The sequence below is a fragment of the Gobio gobio genome (assembly GCF_949357685.1).
Source record: "Gobio gobio genome assembly, chromosome: 1".
NCBI lineage: Eukaryota > Metazoa > Chordata > Actinopteri > Cypriniformes > Gobionidae > Gobio > Gobio gobio.
The window spans coordinates 47,006,204-47,033,092 of record NC_137097.1 but is presented as its reverse complement, the minus strand read 5'-3'; the positions used below and the strand labels follow the sequence as shown (position 1 = coordinate 47,033,092).

At 36.6% G+C, this 26,889-nt stretch overlaps 1 protein-coding gene across 1 annotated transcript; it reads right to left on the bottom strand.

Moving 5' to 3' along the window:
* Nucleotides 1-388: 388 nt before the first annotated feature.
* On the bottom strand, nt 389-21,741 carry slc6a16a (solute carrier family 6 member 16a). Its single transcript, XM_079823251.1, has 12 exons — nt 21,467-21,741; nt 13,250-13,481; nt 13,011-13,168; nt 8,346-8,472; nt 7,352-7,527; nt 6,909-7,019; nt 6,568-6,809; nt 4,728-4,911; nt 4,391-4,592; nt 4,146-4,305; nt 3,872-4,034; nt 389-3,241 (listed from the first exon to the last, which is right to left on the bottom strand). Exons 2-12 carry the CDS (start codon nt 13,479-13,481, stop codon nt 2,912-2,914), a joined length of 2,085 nt encoding a protein of 694 aa, XP_079679377.1. The 5' UTR covers nt 21,467-21,741; the 3' UTR covers nt 389-2,911.
* Between the last annotated feature and the right edge of the window lie 5,148 nt (nt 21,742-26,889).

The window sequence follows — 26,889 nt, the reverse complement described above, 5'->3', positions numbered from 1 at the left end:
AGTATTTCAGGCACTTTTTGTGTTTCGTTGCCTCTTCATGACAGATTGCTTCTTGTACTCCTCCGTTGTAAATCGCTTTGGATAAAAGCGTCTGCTAAATGCATAAATGTAAATATAAAACACATCTGAATACCTCTTAAGCAAACTAACCCTGGAACATGAGCTGCTTCGGAGTATGTTATGTTACTTACTTACCCTGAAAGTTACCCCCCCCCCCCCCCCTTCTCTGTCTCTCTTCCTCTCTCTTCCTTTGGAACAACATTTACTGTGAAAACTGAAGAAATGTATTTGAATTGGACTTGGTTATCTGCAATTTTATACATAACATTGCTCTATGATATGCGGTCAAACTAAATCAATATTAAGGAAAAAAAGAATGTGCTCTATGTGATCTATGACCAAAGAACTTTTTATTTGGCATTGACTAGATATACAGTGATTCCTCAGCATGGCACAAAACTGCAATGGTAATTACAAAATCTTTGTTTTAACACACATAATACACACACACACACACACACACTCAGAAAGTACCCAAATGATACTGTATACTGTCATGTTACATTACAACAGAAGTGCATGAACAAAGAGAAGTGAACATGCAAACAACCCCTGCTGTAAACACACAAATCCAAGTAAAAAAAAAAAGCTTTCATGTTTAGTCTAATGACTAAAACCTCACATGTGGATCAGTCTAAAATATAGACTAAAATCTTTAAGGTCAGCCTGAAACAGACCAAAAGCATTCTGAGTTTTCCCACCCAAAAAAACCCCCAAACAAAAACAAAATGAAATGAAATGGAGCTGCCTTCTGTATTTGTGTTCACACAGCGGATGTAACCTGAGGCCCCACATAGCAGTCATTTTTTGATCGGTTCTACATTGTTCTTCTATTATCACAGTATAATTCAATGTTATTGCATATGAATGTAAACCCTTTTCTCCCTGTGCAGTCGTAGTTTGGCATTGTAGAGTAATGGATGAAATTGCATTGTATTGAGTGTTATGTTTTAAATTGCAGCATGTGTGGCAGTAAGTTTGCAAACGTCTCACTCCTTAGTGTTCATGCCTGTCTCCTCAAGCAGCACATTGGCTAAAGACACAATGACATAATCTGCAATAATTATGTGGTGTTGGACTAGTTTATCTGCTGGGTGTTAAAAACCTGAAAATGAAAACATATGTAGATATTCAGAGCTGAAGGGTAAGTGATGTTTGGCTATAAATTGTGCTTCCTCCTTGACATAGTACCTTTAACCTAATATTTGTTCAATATGCAACATTTTGTTAGGCCGTTTATGCTAGGACCTGTGGCTTTAACAAAAAGAAAAAAAAATAATGGCATTTTACTGTCACTGAATACTACAACAATCATTTACTAAATTCATGTCAGTAATAACTGTTGACATAACTCTATCAATAATAAACAATACCATTTTCTTTTGATATTACAACCAATTTTAGGCTAAAACTAACTTATTAATAAAGTTAATGGCTAATAGTTCCATACTCAAAGAACATTTTTTAACCTAAATACCATTTCTTAAAATATTAGTATTCTATTAATATGGATAATTCTGATATTTTTTTAAAAAATGTCTAACAGTCTTCCACCATTTACCGTATTTTCAGTAACACTTTACAAAGAGGTTTAATTAGTTAACATTAGTCAACTACATTAGTTAACATGAACAATACATCTACAGCATTTACTAATACATTTTTAAGATAAAAAATGATAATGGTTAACATTAGTTAAGGCACTGTGAAATAAACAGTATATAAACAGTTCACGTTCGAAGTGGAACTTCAACACTGCATCTTGGATTGACACTATGGGGACTTAACCTGTGTTTGAAGCATGTCATTGCCTGGCAACAGTCCATGACGACGTGAGTATAACACCGTGTCAACACTGGACGCGAGCGGTGCGGTGCAACGTAACAAAAGACAATAATGATGTCTACACTGGATGCAGCGCGGCACGACAAATACCAACAGTAAACTGATGCCTCGTTCTATTTATGACATTATGACATGTCGCTTTGACACGTCCACTGTAGACAGCTTCTAGCAGTTGCGGCGTGGAGTGTCAACGGTCACGTCCGGTGTAGACACGGTGTAAGAGGGCGCCCATAATACAGGTCATCAGCTTTTTTTGTCTTCAGGAGCCGTTTGTAAGTAGCGCATGGTAAAGGTGAATTAATTATGGAGAATTCAGGCAAGCGTTTCAGGAAGTGTGTGCCTCCGTGTCCCAGGTTTCTGGCACCTGAGGACACACATGACCTGCGTAAGGAGCACGCACGTTCAGTTCTCCAAGCAGATCTTGGCAGCCATTGACTACCATAGTGGGGGGAAAAATACTATGGTAGTCAATGGCTGCCGAGATCTGCTTGGTTACGAACATTGTTCCAAATATCTTCCTTTGTGTTCAGCAGAACAAATAAACTCATACAGGTTTGGAACAACTTGAGGGTGACTAAATGATGAAAGAATTTAAATTTTTGGGCAAACTATCCCTTATTCTAATGTTAACAAATTGGAACTTATTGTAAAGTTTTACCCTATTTTACTCAAGTAACTGTAGTAAAAAAAAAAAATGTTTTACTCTAGATGACTAGAGTAATCTGATATATAATTAAGTGTGGATACTCATTAAGAGGCACTTTTGGTACAGTCCACATCACTTAGGCCAAGTAAATGTGGGGATTCAAGAACAAAGCAATTCAATAATTGGTGCACTCGCAAAAAGTGTCCCTCTTAAATAGGGCCGCAGTTGACACATCGGTATTTTTCATGAATGTTCATTAGCATAATGAGAATAAACGGAGTCTGTCTACCTCCACTCCATTAAACAAATAAAATACTGATGATTATCTGCTCAAACACCTGTTTATATCCATGTTTTCCCTTACACCCTAGTGTCTTCCTCTTCCTCTCCATCTTCCTGTTGTGGAAGTAGCCTGTAGTGTTCAGCACCTAGTGGAAGGAAGGTGGACCGGGGCCGATTCCTGTCTTCATCCACTGGGGAGTGATGGTTATTTGGCTCTGGCTCATCAGAATTGCATTTGGAGTATCGCTCTCTTGGAGGCTCAACTTCGCCCTCCTCCACTGGTAGGCTCCGCCCCCCTCTGAGAAAGGAGAGCAGGTAGCCAATGGGCACCGGGAGAGATGCTACGATGATTAGCATGGACAGCATGATCAGAGCCCATCCAGGATACTCGAGGCTAGCTTCAGAACCCTGTCAGAGAGAAATGCTGCTCATCACACCGGGGTAGATAATCTGTAGCAATATGATGAATATGTTTCAATGCTGTCCAAAACAACACTGGAGCCCACTGACTTTCATTGTGCATTACAGTTTCATTTTACAATTAAAAATTCATAAAAGAATCATTAAAATGTATCAAAAGTGGCAGTAAAGACATTTATAATGCTACCAAAAAATAATATTTCAAATAAATGCGGTTCTTTTGAACTTTCTATTCTTCACAGAATCCGGGAAAAAAAAGTTATCAAGAGTTCCACTAAAGTATTAATCAGCACAACTGTTTTCAACATTAATAATTAATGTTTCTTGAGCAGCAAATCAGCATATTAGAATGATTTCTAAAGGATCATGTGATACTGAAGACCGGAGTAATGATGCTGAAAATTGCAGCCATGAGCATGAGACTTTTTTTCAAAAACTAGTATATGTAAAAAACACCAAGACATTTTTCAAAATATATATCATACAGGTTTTTAACGGCAGGAAGGTGAGTATAAATGATGACAGAACTTGTATTTTTTAAGTTATCTACAGTCATCGTTCTTTTTTTACACTTAAGTTAGTTCATAACGTCCCAACTTATTTCAGTTAGTATAATACCGTGGTGTGGTTCCAGGCTGTGTAAGTGGGCCGTTTGAAGACCATACGGAGAAGACTAGCAGCCAGGAGTCCCACCATGCTGAACAGGCACACATACTTCCACAAATAGCGATAAACCACCGGAGGGCGCCAGTGTAGCATCACCTCCACATCATCCAAGAAACTGCAGAACAGTGAGCAAATACAAGGATAAAAAAACAAACAAACTGCTAACTGATCCCACAAATGGTATTAACTTCAGCATATAAATAAATTATTTGACATTTCATCTCACCGATCAGCACCGTAAACCCATGCCACGCTGAAAGTTTCAAAGATGACAACGATAATCAGCGGCAATGTTGCAGAATAATCGTCAAACATGGTCACAAAATAGTTGCCACTTCTTTGAGTGAAGAGCAGGCCAATGATGAAGCCCAGGATACAGCAACACACTGCATGTTATACAATGACACAGCCAAGTTACGTAACAGCTAGGGCACAATATCCTATAGTATTAGCACATCTATTTGAGTGTACCCGTCAACATGGTCTTGTGGCGCCCCAGCACTCTGAAGTTGTCCATGAGTGGGGTAAGAATCCCCTGCATGGTGCCAAACATGGTGGACAGGCCCAAATTCAGCAGCATGAGAAAGAACAAAGCAGACCAAAATGGACTTGCAGGAAACAACGCCATGGCCTCCGTAAATGCTATAAACGCCAAACCTGTGCCCTCCACTCCCTGAGAGAAAAAGAAACAGTATAGATGGATGGACTCGCATAACCAGAAATAATTTCACTATGACAGTTAGATACATTTAACTGAGTAGTAATAGAATATGCACTGAAGCGCATACATACAGTACGTTAACCCTACCTTGCTCATTTCTCTTTCCAGGTCACAGTCAGTGATATTCGACCCTAGCATGCTTCCATAGTGGCTGTACCATTCTCTGTAGTCATGAAGAGACACTGATTTGGGGTCAGAAATGTTGAACCATGGCCACCAATCCTGCGATGAACCTGCTGTTGTCGTCATTTCCGCCATCCTGGCCACATTACTGCAAAGTGACATTTGAAATACAAATATGAGGAAATTATACAAATGTTAATTTTAAATTGTAATAATATTACACAATTCATTTTTACTGTATTTTTGATCAAATAAATGCAGCTTTGGTGAGCAAAAGAGAAAAGAAAAAAAAAATCACACCGACCACAAACTTTTGAATGGTAATGTGTCCTGCAATGGACCTTTTCAAGAAACGTTCATAAATGTAATTAAAGGGTTAGTTCACCCAAAAATGAAAATTAGTCGGCGAACCGTCTTCTGTATTCAACTTACGGAAAAAGTGTAGCGCCCGCGCCTCTCGCAGTTCAAAATGCTTACGCTACATCTGACGAGCGTAACTGGTGTGCAATGCATTTTGAACTGTGAGAGGTGTGGAATACAGAAGACAGTCCGCCGGAAGTTAGACATTTTACTTTATAAAGTATTAAATATGGATATTTTCCTTACACAAACGCATCGCTTCGCTTCAGAAGGACTTTTTAAACCCCCCGGAGCCGTGTGGAGCAGTTATGATGGATATAGATGAACTTTTATGGACTTCAAAAACAGAGCAACATTCACTGCCATTATAAATCTTGGATGAGCCAGGACATTTTTTAATATAACTCTGATTGTGTTCGTCTGAAAGAAGAATGTCATAGCCTCCTGGCACCCAGGAATAGACTTTTGTCCACTGTAGTGGACATTATATGTTAGTGAATTTCTCTGACATCATACATGTCACAGTCTGAATGTCCTGTAAAGAACACATTCGGGGCTTTGCAGGGAACTTGTTCTTGGTCTTTAAAAACGGCTGACATTAATGTTTAGCACTCAAGAAATATGATAATATTTTGTAATTATAATTTAAAACGGATTAATTTTCTAATTGTTTGTTATAAATCATAAATCTCAGGAAAATGTTATGGGGTTTCTAATCAAAATATGACTTTATGTTACAAAACAGGGCATTGGTTTCATAAATGTCCACTGTAGAGGACGCCAGGACTTAATAGAAAATTATTAGATATTATTATTAATTACACTTTTTTTTTATTACACAATTTTCCTTACATGTTGCCCCAAGAACACATTAATTTGCAAATTAGATGCAGTGTATAGATACACGATTGCATTGATTGGGAAAATCCCAGTATGGCCATTTTACCCACATATTGCATAAATTAAAATGTATATCAATGCATTACATTATATATTTCATAACATAGTTCAGAATCATCTTTAAACAAAGTTTGTTTAAAAAAAATCCTGAAACCTAAAAATTGATTGTGAATAAAAAATAAATTCCATTGTTTTTGCCTATACATGCAATTTCATGTCATTTTATTTTTTAAACAACTCCTGTTTAAACTCCCGTTTGAGTCCTGGTCCCAACTACAGAGGACATATCATAACATATGAATAAAAAAAAATTTTTTTTCATTTCTTTCTAATGCTCTAAACAATGTAATGACATGAAAAAATACTAAATTCAAAAAACTTTTTTTTCTGGGTCCCAGGAGGATATACACCTAGGATGGCTTGAAGGTGAGTAAAGCATGGGATAATTTTCATTTTTGGGTGAACTAACCCTTTAAGGGTAGAATTTAAATACAATCATATTTCAAGCAAAAACGAAAGAAAACGATCACAGATTCTTTCTTACGTTGCAACACAATCCAGAGCAATGTTCTTGGCTCTGAAACCAAGAACCACAAAGACAACCAGAGAGGCCAATACTGAGGTCATGAAGTTGATGCCAGAGACCATAATAGCGTCCCGGTGGCAGTTGTTATGCACAGGGTTGTAGGATGAATAAGCGATCACAGAGCCGTAACCCAGACCCAGTGCAAAAAACACCTGTGTGGCAGCCTGACGCCAAACCTGCACTTCTCCCCAAGTCTCCAGCTAATACAAACAGAGAGAAATACGGTATGATTACAAAATTACATTTGAATATAACGTGATTTGGCATGCCTTTATGGGAGTGGTGTGAGCTCTTGTCACCTTAGGATAAAACATATATTTGATGCCCTCAATAGCCCCGTCCAACATAAGCCCTCTGATGAGAAAACAGATCAGCACAGCGTAAGGGAACACAGAGGAGAAATACATCACCTGGAGAACAGGAAGAGACGGATCAACTTTTTTAATTTATTTCACCAAGAACATCTGTTGATTCATTTCAGTTAAACATTTTGGCAACAATTTTGAATACAGTATGGGGACAAAATGTCCCTTCAGGAATAGTAAAACCTCACAAGGATAGTGAAACACCCTACATTGTGAGGTAGATGGCTTAATAAACAATTAAACACTTATTTTTGTCAATGTAGAAATGCAAAAAGGTTTGCATGAGGGTTAGGGGATAGAAAATATAATCAGCAACAGGAGATGTACCAGAAAAGTCCCTACCATGATTGAAAAACAAACGTGTGTGTATTTTGTACCTTGGCAGAAGACTTGATGCCCTTGATCATTGCGAGACACACTATAGCCCAGGCGGCGAGGAGGCAACCGGTCATGATAGGGTTGAACTCTCCTGACTCATCTATGGAGTCTGAGATATCCAGAGCTTTCCTGAACCAGAAATATGAGGTAGGAGAGCTTGCTGCACATTCCTTTACTAAGACAGGAAGATGAGATCAACACAGCTGTACATAAACCTTTTGTATCAAAGACACGCAATATACAAAGTGTGTAATTATTAGGGATGTGCGTGAGTAACTGACTAGTGGAGTGTTTACTCTGCATTCATTATTTGACACTAGTAAAAAACGTTTATTTATTTATTTTAAAAAGAAGGGTAATTTTCCTTTGTGCATCTGTCTGGCTGAAGCAACAAAGAAATGTTCTCTTCCATTGAATCCCTCACCTAAAGTTTAAATGCAATGTGTTTAACTGTTGTTTTTAAAGCTTGATGTTTTCTTCTATGATTTGATTTTTTTTTTTTAATGTACACTACTGTTCAAAAGTTTGGGGTTGGTAAGATTTTGTTTATAAGGAACACACACATATTTCCATAAAGGCTACATTTATTTGATCAAAGTAAAAACAGTAATATTGTGTGAAATATTACAATTTAAAATAATTGTTTTCTATGTGAATATATTTTAATGTAATAATTCCTGTGATGGCAAAGCTGAATTTTCAGCATCATTACTCCAGTCTTCAGTGTCACATGATCCTTCAGAAATCACATCTAATATGATGATATGGTGCTCAAGAAATATTTATTATCGATGTTGATAACTTCATATATTTGTGGAAACCATCAAACATTTTTTTCAGGATTCTTTGATGAAAGCTCAAAAGCATTTATTCAAAATAGATTTTTTTTTTTTTTACAATATAAAAGCCTTTCCTTTCACTTTTCATCAATTCAATGTGTCATTAGTGAATACAAATGTATTCCAAGTGATTTTGTGTATGTGAAAAACATGCCTGTCTGGTTTGAGATCATATCTACAGGACACCGTTCCCATGGCAATGGATACTGGAATGAATTCCCCATATAGAACAGAGACCACGCAATGATCACATTATAGTACAGGGCCACGAAGAAACAAACCTGAGAGAGAGAAAGAGCACAATGACATCTTATGTCTGTATAGATGTATAATTAAAAAACAAAAAGAGTGAAAGTCTAAACATACACAGTGTCAATATCTTCACTTGTTACATTACTGTAAAGCAAAAATAAATCCTCTCATATTGTGCAAGATGCCAACATTGTACAACTTCTACCTCCTGATCTGATAATGTTATAATGATGAGCTGATAATGTTATCATACAGGCACACATACAACTGCACACAGGAAATCCTCTTATATACTCATACAGAGAGCAAATACTCCTCCTCCTCACATACAAACACAGAATATACGTCAACATGTATGTATGGTTTGCAGCCATTTTAGAAACACTTCTCACAACAGTGAACTAAAGCTGGCTGCATTCTTTAAGGCAGTCTCAGAATAAAACTGACACTTCTGTTTTGACAATTCTAGCAAGCATGACAAATATTTTCTCAAAAATGTCTAATTTTATTATGTCAACTACAAAATATTTGTGGCTTTTTTGCCTGTGTGCAAGACGCATTTCCTGTTGAGACTGTGGCATTACAGAAGCTGAAGCTCATAAATCAAGTTAAAAGTATCCCATGCCATGTAACCACCAGACGAAACATGATACCTTTCAGCTCATTTTAAATATAAACTTACCAATAATATCTCTGGAAAATATAAACACACTATTTTTATCCATCTTTGTTATAATGTCTACTATGAACTAGAAAGAAAGAAAAAACAGGCAATAAAAAATAACGATGCTGTTACTTCATAATGTTAAATTATGTCAAATGAATTATGCTGAAGCAATATATATATACACATACTGTACCATGGAAACTGTACTATTTTGATTGTTTTTGAAAGAAGTCTCTTCTGCTCACCAAGGCTGCATTTATGTTATTAAAAGTACAAAAAAAGCTGTAATATTGTGAAATATTATTAAAATGTAAAATACCTGTTTTCTATTTGAATATATGGTAACACTTTATAATAAGGTTGTATTAGTTAACATTATTTAATGTAGTTAATCTTTGTTAACGTTAGTTTATTAAAATCCAGCTGTTCATGGTTTGTTCATGTTAGTTCACGGTGCATTAACTAATGTTAACAAGATTTTAATAAAGTATTAGTAAATGTTGAAATTAACATTAACAAAGATAAATAAATGCTTTAAAAGTGCAGTTCATTATTAGTTTATGTTAACTAATGTAGTTAACTAATGTTAACTAATACAACCTTATTGTAAAGTGTTACCGGACACATTTTAAAATGTAATTTATTCCTGTGATGGTAAAGCTAAATGTTCAGCATCATTACTCCAGTCTTCAGTGTCACATGATCCTTCAGAAATCATTCTCATATGATGATTTGCTGCTCAAGAAAAATTAATGATTATTATCAGTGTTGAAAACTACGGAAGCCCTGAACCACAAAGTAAAAAAAAAAAAATAATCTAGAATTTCGAGATTAAAGTCTAAATATTTTGAGAATAAAATCGAAATATTTCGAGATTAAAGTCAAAATTACAAACACAGCCTCTTTGAAGTAACACAGCACTGCAGCCGCTCGTGTATTTGAACAGGGGGCTGAAAACTTTCATCATCCATCAGGTGGCCTAATTGCCCTTAACGTACAGTAAATATCACTAAACATGAGATAAAATTTAAATATAAAACGTAGTCTTCAGATTATCTTAACGTTCATGAAACAGATCAACTTTCAAACTGCGAGCGCCTGCTCAAGATGAATGATTGGTTTAGGCCAAAACTGCTGTAATTGTGAATATAATTAAATAAACCCTTTTATCACTATTATCTTATACATTATTATCTGCTTTATGATTATTAATATGATTTATGATGTTCCAGTAAATTGAAAAAAACATCCAGCTAAGTTCAATAAAAAGCAGTACAAATTATATTATTAATTATAATAAATTAAGACATCCAGATTTCATCATGGATTTTATACAATTAAAACAATTATCACAGAATAATGGTTTCTATACTGTATTAAAGGATATGGCAATTAACATTGCATTATTCATATAAATATGGAAATACGCCAAGATGGCTTGAAAAACACAAAAAACATATATGATCACATCATGTGTTAATTGTCCTCATGTTTCATCAGTCAAAAGGTTTCTTCTTTTTATTGAACTTAGCTGGATGATTTTTTCCATTTTGCCCACTGGAACGTCATACATCATTACTTCTACGAGACCGTTTTTGGCGTTGTGTGAGAGCGCCCTGCGGCTTCAACCCTTGGAGTTCCATACATAAGGCTCACATGATCATCTCATTTTGGATAGGAATAATCCAAATCCGTCAGGTCACGCGCTGGTCTCTCTGAATTTAAATCTAGATTTATCCACATTGACCCATAGAAATCTTTACGTGAACACACATCCGAAAAAAGTGCGGAAAATTTGATTTTGCTCTCAGAGCAGATATTAATGTATAAGATAATAGTGATAAAAGGGTTTATTTAATTAAATACACAATCACAGCAGTTTGAAAGTTGATCAGTTTCATGAACGTTAAGATAACCTGAATACTACGTTTTATATTTCAATTTTATCTTGTTTGGTGATATTTACTGTACGTTAAGGGCAATTAGGCCACCTGATGGATGAGGAAAGTGTTCAGCCCCCTGTTAAAATACACTAGCGGCTGCAGCGCTGTAGTGTGTGTGTTCCTTCAATGAGGCTGCGTTTGTAATTTTGACTTTAATCTCAAAATATTTTTTTTACTTTAATCTCGAAATATTTCGACTTTAAAGGTCCCATGGCATGAAATTTTCATTTTATGAGGTTTTTCAACATTAATATGAGTTCCCCTAGCCTGAATATTGTCCCCAAGTGGATAGAAATGTTGATCGGTGTAAACCCGAGTTCTGGCTGTCTTTCTCTGCCTTTGAGAAAATGACAGGCCAGACGAGCCAATCCTGAAGTCTCCTGGTTTGACGTCCAAGCAGGAGCGGCTATCGGTTCTAAAATGTGCATACAGTCATGAGTTTCTGCTCAACATCGGCCTCACACACGCCGAAGCTCGGGCTGCACTGGCCGGTGGCCTTCAACATCCCCGACCCCCAGTACTGCATCTGGCCCACAGCGGAGGCACCAAACGTGGCGTGAGATTAAGCAGACGGGGGGTAAGCGTGAGCATATCAGGGCTAGCCAAACTAGCCCCACAATAAACTGGATTACATTAGATTACTGCTGTTGTGTCTTTGTTTGCGCTGTGTACTCAACGCGCGTCACTGACGCTTTTATTTTATTTTAAAAATAATGCTATTATCAACACTTACTTTTAACTCGTTCATCTCGACAGCTGTAATGGTACTTTGCATGTGTTACAAAGTTGGTAATAATGATGAAGACGGGCTCGGTGTGACTGGGACTCGTGTTTATTCAGAACTCTCAGATACAAACACAATAAACTCGCGCTGACTGACAGCGCTCTCATAACTCAGTAGTTACTATAAATAACTTTGTTAGCAATTGCTGAGCTCAGTCTCTGGTACATTAGTGATGTCCGGTTCGCGAACGATCTTTCTTTTGAACCAGTTCTTTTTAGTGAACCGAATCAGTTCACCAAATAGGACTGAATCGTTCTAAACGTTTTGCGTCTCCAGTCAGCGCTGATCCATAATTTACTAAAGTTACTAACTTTCTGACATGAGTGACAGTCCCTCCGACTAGAAATAAACTAATAACCTGAAGTATATGCTGTAACTAAAACAGTTCAGACATGCTGAGAACTGATGTGAAGTGAACTCGGGTCCATCCGTCTCTCTGGCAGCAGCTCGTGCCTGCTCGTGCCTCGTAGACCTCGTTAAACCACGCCCCCTCCGCTCATTTAAAATGCAAAGATGTCAGCCAATCACAACAGTGGGCGTTTTTACTGAAGTCTCACAGCAGACACGCCTCTTGAAGCAGGGCATTCAGCCACAGGGCAAACATCAGTATAGACAAAATGCCTTTTATTTCTAAATTATGACATTTTATGATTTAAAAGTCATACTAACAATATAAGTACACCTCAGGAAACATTATAAAATAATAGAAAAATGCCATGCCAGGGGACCTTTAATCTCGAAATATTTCGACTTTAATCTCGAAATATTTCGACTTTAATCTCGAAATTCTAGATCATTTTTTTTTTTACAGATTTTTTTTTTTTTTTTTTTTTTTTGCGGTTCAGGGCTTCCGTAGTATGCAGTTGTGTTAAAAAAAATTATTCTTTGATGAATAGAAAGTTCAAAAGCTGAAATAGAAAGCTTTTGTAACATTGTACTACCATTCAATAGTTTTGGGTCTGTAATCTATCTATCTATCTATCTATCTATCTATCTATCTATCTATCTATCTATCTATCTATCTATCTATCTATCTATCTATCTATCTATCTATCTATCTATCTATCTATCTATCTATCTATCTATCTATCTATCAGCCTGATGTTCTAATGCAATATAATAATATAATGCTATAAAAATATTTGTCACTCTCATACAGAGAGTATGTTTTACCATGCAGCTGGAGTAGCCAATGCCTGCGAGGCGAGGTGAGATGTGTTTCCAGACCCCGATGCTGCCCTGACGGATGCTCTGGCCAGCTGCCAGCTCCATGAAGAACAGAGGAACCCCAATAATCAGCAACAGCACCACATACAGTAACATAAAGGCACCTGAAGAAAGAAAGTGTGTGATTACATTACCAATCATTCAATTTCACAAACACACACATAAAAATAACAAAAAGTTCCCACCTCCTCCATTTTGGTGGCAGAGGTAGGGAAACCTCCAGACATTGCCCAGGCCGACGCTAAAGCCCACCTGGGCAAGCACATACTGCAGCTTACTGTCCCACGCTGGCCTGTCATCCTCCTGCCCATCAGCACCGGAAGACCCGACTACATCGTCTGCTGTCACCAAAGCCATCTCTGAACGGCTCTCATCCAATACACTCCCATTCTCATTGGTCAATGGCGGCTTCTCCATCTAGAAAGGCCACAGTATTTGTCACTGAATATTGGAGAACATGGACAACTACTAGTCAGTGTTATTTTAGTTCATATACTTTTGTTGTATTTATGAATCATTTTAATTATCCTTTATTTTTATATTTCCAGTTTTAATTTTAGCTGAAGTTTTAGTTATATTGCAATGTGCTTTTGACATTTGTATTAGTTTTTTTATAAAAAAAAAATTTTCTATTTATTTTTATTCCAGTTTTAGTACATTTTAGAACTTCAACTTATTTTATTTCAGTTAGTTGTCAAGGCAACCGTTCTCATTTAATACATTTTTTTTTTTTACATTTTTCATTTAACATTTATATTTTATTTCAAAAACTTTAACAAAAACTATTTTTAAAAGCTTTAATTATCAATAACAGCACTGCTTTTCTGTATAGCTCCTTGTTTTAACCACCATAGGTAAATGGTGAATCGATTCTTTTTTTTTCAAACTTTCCTTTCAGGTTCTCAGCAATTATCATGTCAACATAAGATCTAAAACTGTGACATACAATAGAAAAGTACCTGTGTTCAACATGTTTCTGAGTTAACATAATGTGCAGTGTGTGAAGACACTTTCTTGGACAAGTACACCCGTTTCGCAGAAAACCACAGGGAACCGCTAACCCTTTATCTAGCTCTTCCCTGTATTTACTTCTCTCGTTTCCCTCAAACTCTCTCCCTCTTCCCTGGAGAGAAGTGAATAGTTTCATTGTGTTCTTTACGTAAGTTGGAGCTATTAAAGTCAAAAAGTCAAGTCCACCTTGCCATCTCCCGCCTTCCCTCCAGCTATCACTTTTCTTCTCACTTCAAGGTAAACAGAAGATAATAGTGTAGAATGTACAACACAGAGAGCAAAAAAAAAAAAAAAACAGAGTGAAGAAAGTGTAGCAAGGATAAATAAATAAGTTGTCTTACATTACTACCATGTATAGGTCCATGTACTTGTTCTATTCAACATCAAGGTGTTACAGGTAAAAATAATTTTAAAAAAATAATTCTGTTTTTTACGGAAACCCTGAACCACAAAGTAAAAAAAAAAAAAATTCTGTAAAAAAAACAACAACAACTAGAATTTCGAGATTAAAGTCGAAATATTTCGTAAATAAAGTCGAAATATTTCATGAATAAAGTCAAAATATTTTGAGATTAAAGTCAAAATTACAAACGCATGAACACACACACTACAGCGCTGCAGCCGCTAGTGTATTTGAACAGGGGGCTGAGAATGATTGGTTTAGGCCAAAACTGCTGTGATTGTGAATATAATTAAATAAACCCTTTTATCACTATTATCTTATAGATTAATATCTGCTCTGAGAGCAAAATCAAATTTTCCGCACTTTTTTCGGATGTGTGTTCACGTAAAGATTTCTATGGGTCAATGTGGATAAATCTAGATTTAAATTCAGAGAGACCAGCGCGTGACCTGACGGATTTGGATTATTCCTATCCAAAATGAGATGATCATGTGAGCCTTATGTATGGAACTCCAAGGGTTGAAGCCGCAGGGCGCTCTCACACAACGCCAAAAACGGTCTCGTAGAAGTAATGATGTATGACGTTCCAGTGGGCAAAATGGAAAAAATCATCCAGCTAAGTTCAATAAAAAGAAGAAACCTTTTGACTGATGAAACATGAGGACAATTAACACATGATGTGATCATATATGTTTTATGTGTGTTTTTCAAGCCATCTTGGCGTATTTCCATATTTATATGAATAATGCAATGTTAATTGCCATATCCTTTAATACAGTATAGAAACCATTATTCTGTGATAATTGTTTTAATTGCATAAAGTCCATGATGAAATCTGGGTGTCTTAATTTATTATAATTAATAATATAATTTGTACTGCTTTTTATTGAACTTAGCTGGACGATTTTTTCAATTTACTGGAACGTCATAAATCATATTCATAATCATAAAGCAGATATTAATGTATAAGATAATTGTGAATATAATTAAATAAACCCTTTTATCACTATCACAGCAGTTTTGGCCTAAACCAGTCATTCTTCTTGAGCAGGCGCTCACAGTTTGAAAACTCCTGTCTTATCTGTTTCATGAACGTTAAGATAACCTGAACACTACGTTTTATATTTCAATTTTATCTCTTGTTTGGTGATATTTACTGTACGTTATAGGGCAATTAGGCTACCTGATGGATGATGAAAGTTTTCAGCCCCCTGTTCAAATACACTAGCGGCTGCAGTGCTGTAGTGTGTGTGTTCATGCGTTTGTAATTTTGACTTTAATCTCGAAATAATACTACTTTATTCTCGAAATGCTAAAAAAAACTATTTTACTTTGCGGTTCAGGGCTTCCGTAGTTTTTACTTTTCTGTGCATAAAAAAAAACAATAAAAAAAAAAACAGTTTAATAACGTATTAAATGTTTTTGTGCAAACTTTCATTCCTTATTTGTCACTGAACTTTAGAGCACATCTAAATCTCTTTATCTCAGAAATAATCCAGACATTCACCAGTTAAGATAAAAAGCTCAGCTGAACACAGACAAAAGACAAACATGGAAGTGTGTACTTCAAAATCGGGCTTGTTAATTTAGCAATTAATAAATGTTTGCAACTTTACATACAGTTCAAGACAAATATTTAACAGCAAAAAGAGGGCAACCACAACTACAGCACCCGAGTCCCATTGGCTCAAAACTAATTTTGACATAAAACTGTAATTCACATGATATATATCAACATACAGAGGACCTCCTTGTGATTGTGAAACACACAAGCAGGTCTGTACAAGAATCTGTAATCGGAGTTGTAGCTAGAAGGAAACTTACTTAATGTTGGGATATGCATTACAGCATATACACCGATCAGGCATAACATTATGAACATTATGAGCAAGTGAATAACACTGATTATCTCTTCATTATGGCACATGTTAGTGGGTGGGATGTATTAGGCAGCAGGTGAACATTTTGTCCTCAAAGTTGATGTGTTAGAAGCAGGAAAAACGGGCAAGCGTAAGGATTTGAGCGAGTTTGATATGGGCCAAATTGTGAAGGCTAGACGACTGGGTCAGAGGATCTCCAAAACTGCAGCTCTTGTGGGGTGTTCCCGGTCTGCAATGGTCAGTATCTATCAAAAGTGGTCCAAGGAAGATGTGTGGGAGCGAAGGCTGGCCCGTGTGGTCCGGTCAAACAGACGAGATACTGTAGCTCAAATTGCTAAACAAGTTAATGCTGGTCCTAATAGAAAGGTGACACAATACACAGTGCAATCGCAGTTTGTTGCCTATGGGGCAGCATAGCTGCAGACCAGTCAGGGTGCCCATGCTGACCCCTGTCCACCGCAGTGTAATGCTTTGGGCAATGTTCTGCTGGGAAACCTTGGGTAATGCCATCCATGTGGATAATGTGCCCTGCCACAAAGCAAAAATTGTTCAGGAATGGTTTGAGGAGTAGACTTGGCCTCCAAATTCCCCAGATCTCAATCCAATCGAGCATCTGTGGGATGTGCTGAACAAACAAGTCCGATCCATGGAGGCCCTACCTTAGGGGTGGGCGATATCTCGATATTTAAAATATATCGAGATATTTTTTAAACACGATATGGATTTTGACATATCGTATATATCGATATATTGTTTATATTTAATTCTGATTCCGCCACTTTGCTTGTTTGCCTTCTCTGTGCTGTGCTCGCGCCCGCTCGCTCGCCCCCCGCCTCCTTGCTTTTGTTCCCCCTCCCCTCGCGTGTTGTCATGGCGGCGTCCGCAACCAGCTCGGAGGCTACAGAACTCGTCTTAAAAACAACTGGCTCCATTATATGGTGATACTTCGGTTTTAAGGCGTCGGACGAACAGCAGACAGATGTCTACTGCCATGAATGCCGACAGTTGGTTCTCAAACACTTGATCCAAGATACAGTTTACCTAGGCAGCATTACTTTGCGAGACAAGAACTCCCGCGACTGTACACTACGGAGAGAGAGCGGATTGCTTGCTGGAGAAGGTTACTTACTATGCCCTTGATTTGAGTTGTTTTATTTTTGAATGAAAATTCATTATTTGCATGCGTTTTAAAGCCTTGCGCGTAGGGCACCATGCGCTTTCCCGAGCGCGCGCACTAAAAGCCTGGCAAACAAGTGATTACTGGACTAAATCTTACTGCGCTAATACTGTCAAATACTCACAAGGTTAACATAACACAGTCGGTTGTCTAAAGTGAAAGTAAAATCGGCGTGTGTCTGTATATTAGATGCGTGAAAGTCTTAAATTGACAGCAGGGCAGCCAGTGAACACGCTGCCGCTTGTCCTTAAAGGGACAGTTCACCTCTAAAATGATGTCATTATTTACTCACTCTAATGTTGTTCCAAACCTGTATTAATTTCTTCTGTTGAACACAAACAGCTGATGGTAGTGATTGACATTCATATTATTATTTCCTACAATGGGGACCAGCAACTGTTTGGTTTCCAATATTCTTCAAAATATATGTTATGTCCAACAGAAGAAAGAACTTTATTCAGGTTTAAAACAACTTGAGCGTGCGTAATCAATGACAGAATTTTAATTTGAGTGAACTATTCCTTTAGTGGTTAATAAAATAACAAGACAAAGACAAAATCACTCACGGCTCTTGACTGAAAAACTAATACAGTAGCTTTAATAAGAATCAGTGTATATTTTATAGGGAAGTCTATGTAGTGTTTTATTTTTACATTTACATTACATTTACATTCATACATTACACAGCTCTGAGCTGCCAGTGTAAATCTTTATAAATATATATTTATTTTATATTATACAGTACACTAGGAATGTGTACAAGGTTTTTTAAAAGTAAAGTTTTAAGTTTAACTAAGGTTTTTCAAGTCTTTTAAGTAAAATAAAGAAAGAGTTTGCAATAAAAAAATAGTATTTTTTCCTCCTTAAGCTCTTGCGGTTCGGCTAAGAATAGAATAGCAAAAATCTGATGCGACTAGCCATCAGAACCAAACCGAACCGAAAACCGTGGTAAAAAAAAAAAGGTATGTATTGAACTGTGGACTAACTGTATTGTTGCATCCCTACTTTGTTCCTACATGAACTGCCTACCTATTTGCATTTCAATAAAAAAAAGACTGTGTGGTATTTGGCATATTTGTTTTTGCAGTAGTTTTTGGGGGGTTATTTTTCCTGTAAAGATATCGAGATATATATCGTATATCGAGATATAGCAAAATATATCGAGATATATTTTTTGCTCCATATCGCCCAGCCCTACCCTACCTCACAACTTACAGGACTTGGTATAACTGATGCAAAAACAATTAAAAGGACGATGGAAAAACATTTTATTCTATAATATACAAATGTGGAAAGATTTCATACCATAGCACTATACAAAAAAAACTGCAGATATAATTGATAATATATTTGATTTGAATTCAAATATATTTTACTAATGATTTTATAGTAGTTGGCTAATTTAAAGTGAAAGTACTTCAAGAGCAAAGTGATCATGTAACCTCACGTTAGTCTACCAAATAAAGTCATTCTTCATCACTAGATCAGTATTTTGTTAGCAAGGGCTACTAGGGATACAAAAAAATAAAATCTGACAGAAAAAAAACATGCATGTAATTTTGTGGGAAAAATATTTGTATTAATTTCTATTTTTTTCTATATCTCTCCAAACAAATAAAAAGAAAAGTACTATACAAATAAGTTAAATGAAAAATATTTTATATTCTAATTTGTGTAAATATATAAATTTAAAAATAAAAAAAATTAAAACATTTTTTTTAATTTTTTTAATTAATTTAAAAATTAAAAATAACATTTTTTTTTAAAGATACACATTTCAATTAATTGTAAAATTCCATTCAATGATCCTTAAATATAATTCATATTATAAATTAAGAATTTTAAATTAGTTAAAAAAATGGAGCTTAAAAAACATTTTGTATAAATCTTAAAATTAAATTTAAATATATTTTCATTTTTTTAATTTATGAATATGAATAACAAACTAAATGGTCCATTCCCAAAACATTTACACAAATTGTTTTATTAAGCTCTATTTTTTTTTACTCATTTAAAATTTGTAATTCATAATATGAATAATATATATACAATTCAATTTGATGCAATTTTACTCTTCATTGAAATGCAGGGGCATAGCACAAGATCCCGGGCCCTATGCATAGGCAGTCCTGACGGGCCCCCATGTTCCATGTTAAAATATATTACAGACTTTTCAAGGGCCCTCTCTCCCCTTGTGGCCCTGGTAATCAGAACTGGTTTTACCCCCGGTCCGACGCCCCTGTTGAAATGCGTCAATTAAAAAGGCTTAAAAATTGAATGCATTTTGGCTGAGTACCATGACAAATAACAGACTTGTCTTTATAATCAAATGCTTTTCACACAAAATATAAATGGGTCTGTTTACATGATAATATAGCTGCCTTTATTTCATAAAAGGGGTATTGAAAGTATTAAAAGGTATTACAAGGCATTAAAAAGGTTAAAACCCCCTGAACTGTGGCATGACATAGTCATAAGTCTGCATACAGTTTCACTGCTAAAGAGGCCATGTGGGTAAATGCTGACTTAAAACAGTCGGGTCCAGCAGTATTTGCCCAGTCTGAGGAAGGGCCCAGCTCGGGGATCTATGTGCTCTCCACTGTGAGAGTGGAAAAGTACAGATGTCCAGAACCCTCTCTAGCAAAGAGAGAGTGAGAGAGTGTGTGAGAGAAGGAGAAAGAGGTGTGTTAATGCGTCAGAGCTGGAGCAGCTAGTCATTCTTTAGTTGACTGATGGCCTGACATTGTGAGGTGGAAAGTTTTCAAGGTGTCCGATGCCTCTATGACGATCTTGTGATCTTCTCTGTGCCCTCGCATGTCTAGGTAGTTGTTTAGAACAGCTATATACTGTCAAGTTACACAATAAAGAAAGACAAAAGGCCAACTGAAAGTAGTGGGAAAGTGAGCAGATTGTCTTTGACTCTTTGTTATTTCTACAAATGCCTTTTCTACGAGTGCCAGTGACCGTCCCACTCAACCCGTTATTTGATTGGCTGTGCTATTTCTCTGTCAGTCTCGTTTGATTTCACTTAAGCCACACTATGCATGAGAACACATGACTTGTACATGCAGACAGAATCTACACCGTGTCAAAGCCATTGATTATTAAATTGAAATATAGAAATATCACTCTTGCTCTCCTTGTGGGTATGCTGTTTATATTCATGTCACCTTGAAAGAAGCAGAAGTTTACTTTTGTTTCTTATCACTAATTTACCCTGAAGCACAACTTTACATTTTCAAACGACACAAGGAAATGTTACGATAAAAAAAAAAAAAACGTTTTTCTCTTTGCAACAAATGCTCAACTTTTATGTTTTTGAATTATAATGCATTATGTTATTAAGATGGTCTTTTTTGAAAATTAGTTTTTCTGAATTGTGCTGCATTTTGGTCAACGCCTGTTGCTTTTATTGTGCTATAGGCCTATAAATACGTTTCGACTTGATTGTTTGACAATGCAATATTATAGTTATAATTGTAACTAATACCCAAGGTATATTTTTGGCTGAAATTTATGCAACATCACCAGCGTGGTGCAAATTTGGCAGCTGACAGTATTTTAGGGCATGCCATTCCAATCAACCAGGAATATATTGGACAGCCCACCAGTGTATTACACTCAATGATCCAACTGTAAATAAACAGTAAAACCTGATTAAACTAGACACAATTGATCTGATAAACATAAAAAAATATGGCCAATTGAATGTATTAAAGACACACAAAAAAACATTGACCCAGTTCAAACTTTTAAGCCAAGGCAAGTCTCAAATGCAACTGGACACAATTTGCTACCTATTGTTGGGTTGTTGTTTTCGGATAGAAACTGGTAAACAAGAACCTTTAAAGCTAATAGACAGCTGCATGTAAAAGTAACTCTTGAAACTAACGAGACGAAAACTTGCAGCAACAAATTCTTTGAGTCTTACCTTGCAGCCCGTTTCAGGGGGGGAGTTGCCCTTTTGTGGTTTTTGTTATTTAAACCGCTAATCTTAAACTGGCAGGCTCTGCGTTATCGGTTCGGCTAAGTCGTTCAGACCCACAGCAATATTTTTATCCCACTCTTCGGGTGGTTGTGAGATCGCCACGTTGGAGGGCTCCGAATGTACAACTTTGGTAAAAGGCAAATGTTGACGCCAGACCCTGAGGTAAAGCGCGCTGTCATTGGAGACCAACTCGTGAACTGTTTTACCAACGCTGGAACGAGGCCCCGCCCCTTCTTGACAGATCTTTGTGTCACATTACAGAACACGCGGAGCTCCCCTTTTGGGGTCTGCGCTCGTCCCTTTATTATCTGATTGATAAAATAACTATTGGAGTGTGTAAAGCCATCTAAACTGTTATTGTTTATTACGTACAGTAGGGAGCTTAGTTATGTGGCAGCAAAACGAGATTTATGCATGGTAATGCACGACTGCTAAGCTCCACCTCGCGCCCCGCCTCTTGTTTATATTTTGCGAAAGCGCACTGCTCTTCACGTGCGTCGAGAGCTCACTGGTGGTCTATAGAAAGGATGTGGGTAAGTAAAGATAGTGCATTTGCTACAATAGCAGAAGAGCAGTGACAAATGGTTCTAGACGTGACAATTACATAACATAACTCATTTCTGCCAAGACGTATTGCACTTTCCTAACACACGAGGGCGCCATGGCCTTACCCGAGGACCTCTCTTACATTTACTCTTGCTCTTACATTTGTGGATGCATCTTTTTTATTTATTATCTATTTTTTTTGCAATTTTAACAAAAATAAGATACAATAACACACAAACAAAAATTTTTCAGACAATAAACTAATTATGGCTCAGTAGTCAACAAGGAAAATTAGATAAAGAAGCCTAATCCGAAAAGAAAAGAAAAAGAAAAAAGGGGTGAGGCCAGGCATACAATAAATAAAGCATATTACAAAAGAATATTAAACACAAAATCTGGATTTTTTTGTATCATTCTTATTTACAGACATTGAAATTGTATTTAAGGTGCGGTATGCAGGATTGGCAGTGGTTGGTTGAAATAGGTACTGCAGTCCAAATTCAAAATATTGGAGAGCGTTGTTTCCCCCGCCCCATCCTCCTCAGACTCGACGCTCACGCGGGTTGCCAGCTTGAGGACCCAACAGGAGCGAGTGCAATTGACAATGAAAGCCACACTGTAAGTTGATTAGTTGATTTATCCGCGTTTTAATGTGCTCTCGTTCATAGATGTTTTAGATGAATGCTGAGGCTTGTTAGGTCAGGTAGAATCTGCGATCTCTGACCCAGTTTTCGCTGGCTTCCATGGCTGCAATACGCTGTGTTTCCCGCCAACTGGCAACCTGCAGTGTCGAAATACTATTGGGTAAACAGCAGGCAGCGTGCGGTTTCGCACAGACCAAATCAAAAACAGACATTCTGACACGCACATTTCAAAGTAGAATAACTGGCTGTAGCATTGTTTTTCTGAGAAACAAGTAGGTGAATTTATCATGTTTCCTACATATCTGCAATCATATTAAGGTATGTGTACACCAGTGCTTGAAGTGGAAAAAATAAAGTGCCGGTGTCCTGACATTTCATCCTACCCGTCAGATTGTCCTACCAAGGCTTACTGCGCATGCCCACATCAACATTTTTTTTTTTTTTTTATATTTACATTTTAAGGGTAGGTTTAGGGTAGGGATAGGGGTAGGTATGGATATTAATGGATATTAATAAAGCAAATCACATTAATATGATTCTGGTAGCACAATCTGATAGGTAGCATTTTACATCCATATTTAATACTTATTTATTTAAAATATTTACATAGTTTTAAGGGTAGGTTCAGGGTAGGAGTAGGTATGGATATTAATAAAGCCTCAAATCAGATGAATATGATGCTGGTAGCACAATCTGATAGGCAGCATTTTTTGCTGTCGAATCGTGCTACCTACTGTTTTAATGGGAGGTAGCAAAATCTGACAAGGTAGGACAAATCGACAGAACACCGGTACTCACCAGAGGGGGCGGGGCTTTGTTGGGGGCGTGGTTATGGGGGGATTGTTTAGTCAATAATTCAAGAAGGTCCGTATTTTAAAGCTCTTTCTAACTTGTTCTCAGCCTTAGAACTAACATATAGTTCTTGTAATTGTTTAACTATATCATTTGTTACAATAGAGTCTGGGAAACTACGTCATTGCGCATTGCATTATGGGTAGTCGCCGCCATGTTTTAGGACACGCTCAGGAGCGTACAATGATAACAAATGCGAATCACCAGAGGAAAAAACGACTGTATTTACTTTAATACTTTTTAAGAACTCTTGCTTGCACTCACTTATAATAAATGGACTAATATTTGAATCTCTTATGTAGGCCTACATGAGCGCTCAGTCGTGCGGCCAGGATACTGCACATATTCATCACGTTTCATACAATGAGAAATCAGACGGCCGATTTCTATCGCACCACACATTGGTTTGTCTTTTGCAGTTTATTTTTTAATAGCCTAACTAAAAAGTCTGTATCTTATATATAAAATAGTAAATATACTTATAGCTTGATCTCAGCCAGTGGATCATTTATTCAATCAACATAGCCTATATCATATCGCCCTAATTCCTTAACGTGCATTAAAGGATAACAGATTATGGCTCGTAATGCAGCTTTGAAATGATTTGTATTTGAAAGCGCTTTAGACTACAGTACTAAAAAGTTTTACTGGACTTAAATGGAACAAGTACAAGATTTCCTTCTACTGAGAGAAGCTGAACAATGAAGCATTTCCAGACGCGTTTCATGCATTATTTATGGTGTGAGCACATTCAAGCGGTTCAGAAAATATTCATCTGTAATATATCTGTTATAAATAATAAATACAAATTATAAAGACACATTTTGGCTAAGTTGTTTATTTCCGAGTGTTATGCTGCCTTCACGTGCTCTCGGAATTATCGTGAATAGGAGTTTCCTTGGTAAAAATTGCACATGAACGCCCTCCACTTTTGAAATATGAATGGGATGAGCTCGTAATCACCACTTCAGAAGTGGGAATTGTCAAATTTCCGATAGCACGTGAAGGTAGCATTACTTTCACTTACTCTTGTTATTTCCAAGCTGGTAAACTGAAATATTGTGCGTGATTTGAGATATGTTTTCCACGCAGGTTGTAAAAGAGCGGCTATGACAGTTCATAACACAGCAAGCGGTGACCATTCAAATGTGTTTTTAACTGTATAATACAAGTTTTAAAGTCTACCTCCACTACTACTCATTCTCTAATGTAGTGCAGTGTCCTAAAGACCACGAATGCATTGCGTTGCTGACGTCACGTTCCCATTCTCTATAAGGGTTTATTTACAAAGCAAGACCATTGACGGCTCCTCATTAGGCTACCATGCAGGCCAATGTTCACTTTTGTCTTTCTTTTTTCAAATAGCAACACAGTTAGAAACTATAGCTGGGTCATTCCTGGTATGCGGTAACATTTTGGCTTCATAAATGTTTGAAAAAAAAGTACATGATTTTCATGTTTTTAGCATTCTACCAAAATGGTGACATGTTTAACTAGTCGGAATACATATTGGTCAAGCTCAGGTACTAAAAAAATTATAATTATGGGTAGATTCATTGTTCAGACATGGGCTGTGAAGGTGTTCCACCCTGTTAGGGACATATACATAGTTATCACAAAATGTTAATAATGTAAATGTTAAACAATAACAAGTTTTTCTTGGATAGTATATGTCCCTTATGCCATCATGTTTTTTTTTTAATTCTTGAAACAATAACAAAACTATTATTAATGAATAGAATGTCTTGATTATTAAGAACAGGTACTTTTTGTACCCATTTTTGCCAACAGGATGGTAAATAATAAAAAAATGTGTTCAAAAACATATATTGTATATGCTGTAAATGATCCTCACCTCCCAAAATAAAACATAAGTATGCAAAACATTTAACGTTGCTGTCAAATTATTATTTAAAAATGACTCGCCTAACAGGGTGGAACCAAGTATAACAGTGGATGACTTTTCCGTCATTGTCCTGCATGATTTGCAATCAGTAATGTGTGGCACTGTACCTATATAACATGGTTTTATATATGATATTTATATATGCATATGTGTTTATAGAATTTGCAATATACACTAAATACGATTTATTCTATTAGAATTTCCACCCTGTTAGGTTTATAGATCTAACAGGGTAGAAATTTTTAAGATAAGTTAGCCGTAGCTCTTTGAGGGATCAACATTTAGCTAGCTAACCTTCTACAGATAAACAGAGCTTTTATAACTATGTCAGATATGTTTTAACATTTTTTTGACCGGACAAACATTCTTCATAACAGAGCCTAGCAGGGTGGAACTTTAAGAGTGGGACAAGCAGGATAACATTTCAAAAACTAAAAAAAAAGGTAGAGGTGAGTTGAAGCTTACTTAATTTTGTATGGTTGAATTCCAGCAGGAAAACTAATTATGTAATTTCCTGAAAATTGTCTCAATGAAATTGTGGTCTTTTTTGGAAGTCGAGAAATACATACTAACAGGGTGGAAGATGACTTCAGGGACACAGTAAATTAAGACAGTTGTAAAAAAATAACTATAGTTTCACATGATTTATATGTATAGCTAGAGGTAGTTTAGCCTATTCTATAACATAATCTAAAAATATTTTGAGATTTTTATCATTTCATGGTTTATAGTTCTTGTGGAAGTTGATTACTTTGCACTGAAGACATGATAAAATTGAATGCATATATCAATAAAAAGGTGTGTAAAATACAAAATAGTATTTTTAATACCGATTATATCTGTTTAAGTGATAAAGAAGACCTACATTTATAATTTAAGGCGTTTCTTATGTGACTCATTTTATAGAAAATATGAGTAAGTAAATCATAAAAAGACAGAAAAGTCACTGTATAACAGGAACGACCCAGCCTCGACATGCGGCTGTTGTCATCGGTAGAAGTGGTGCCACTCTCGTCCTCGTCGCGGCACAAGTGCTTTGTATTTTAACCATAGATTTTAAACGAGCAGCTGGTTGCGTGTTTCCAACCCAGTCTCACGTGGCGTTTCACACACCCTCTCCGGACCACTTTGAGTTGTTGACACTGACAGCGTCAAAAGCGACGCATGCGCTTTTCACTTGTAAAACTCAAGGGTGTATGGGTAATGTAGTCTCTGCTCGCAAATGAGCGTACCGGTACGCTAAAAGCACGTTCTGGGCGCACGGAGAGGTGGCGGTACGCTCAAGAGCTATATTTAGAAGTGGCCGTTTACCGGCGCGTACCGGCCCACTTAAAGCACTGGTGTACACTCTAAAAAAAAAAAGGTTCTATATTGCACTAAAAGTGGTTCTTGGCTCCTTTTTTGGTCCTTCAGTGGTT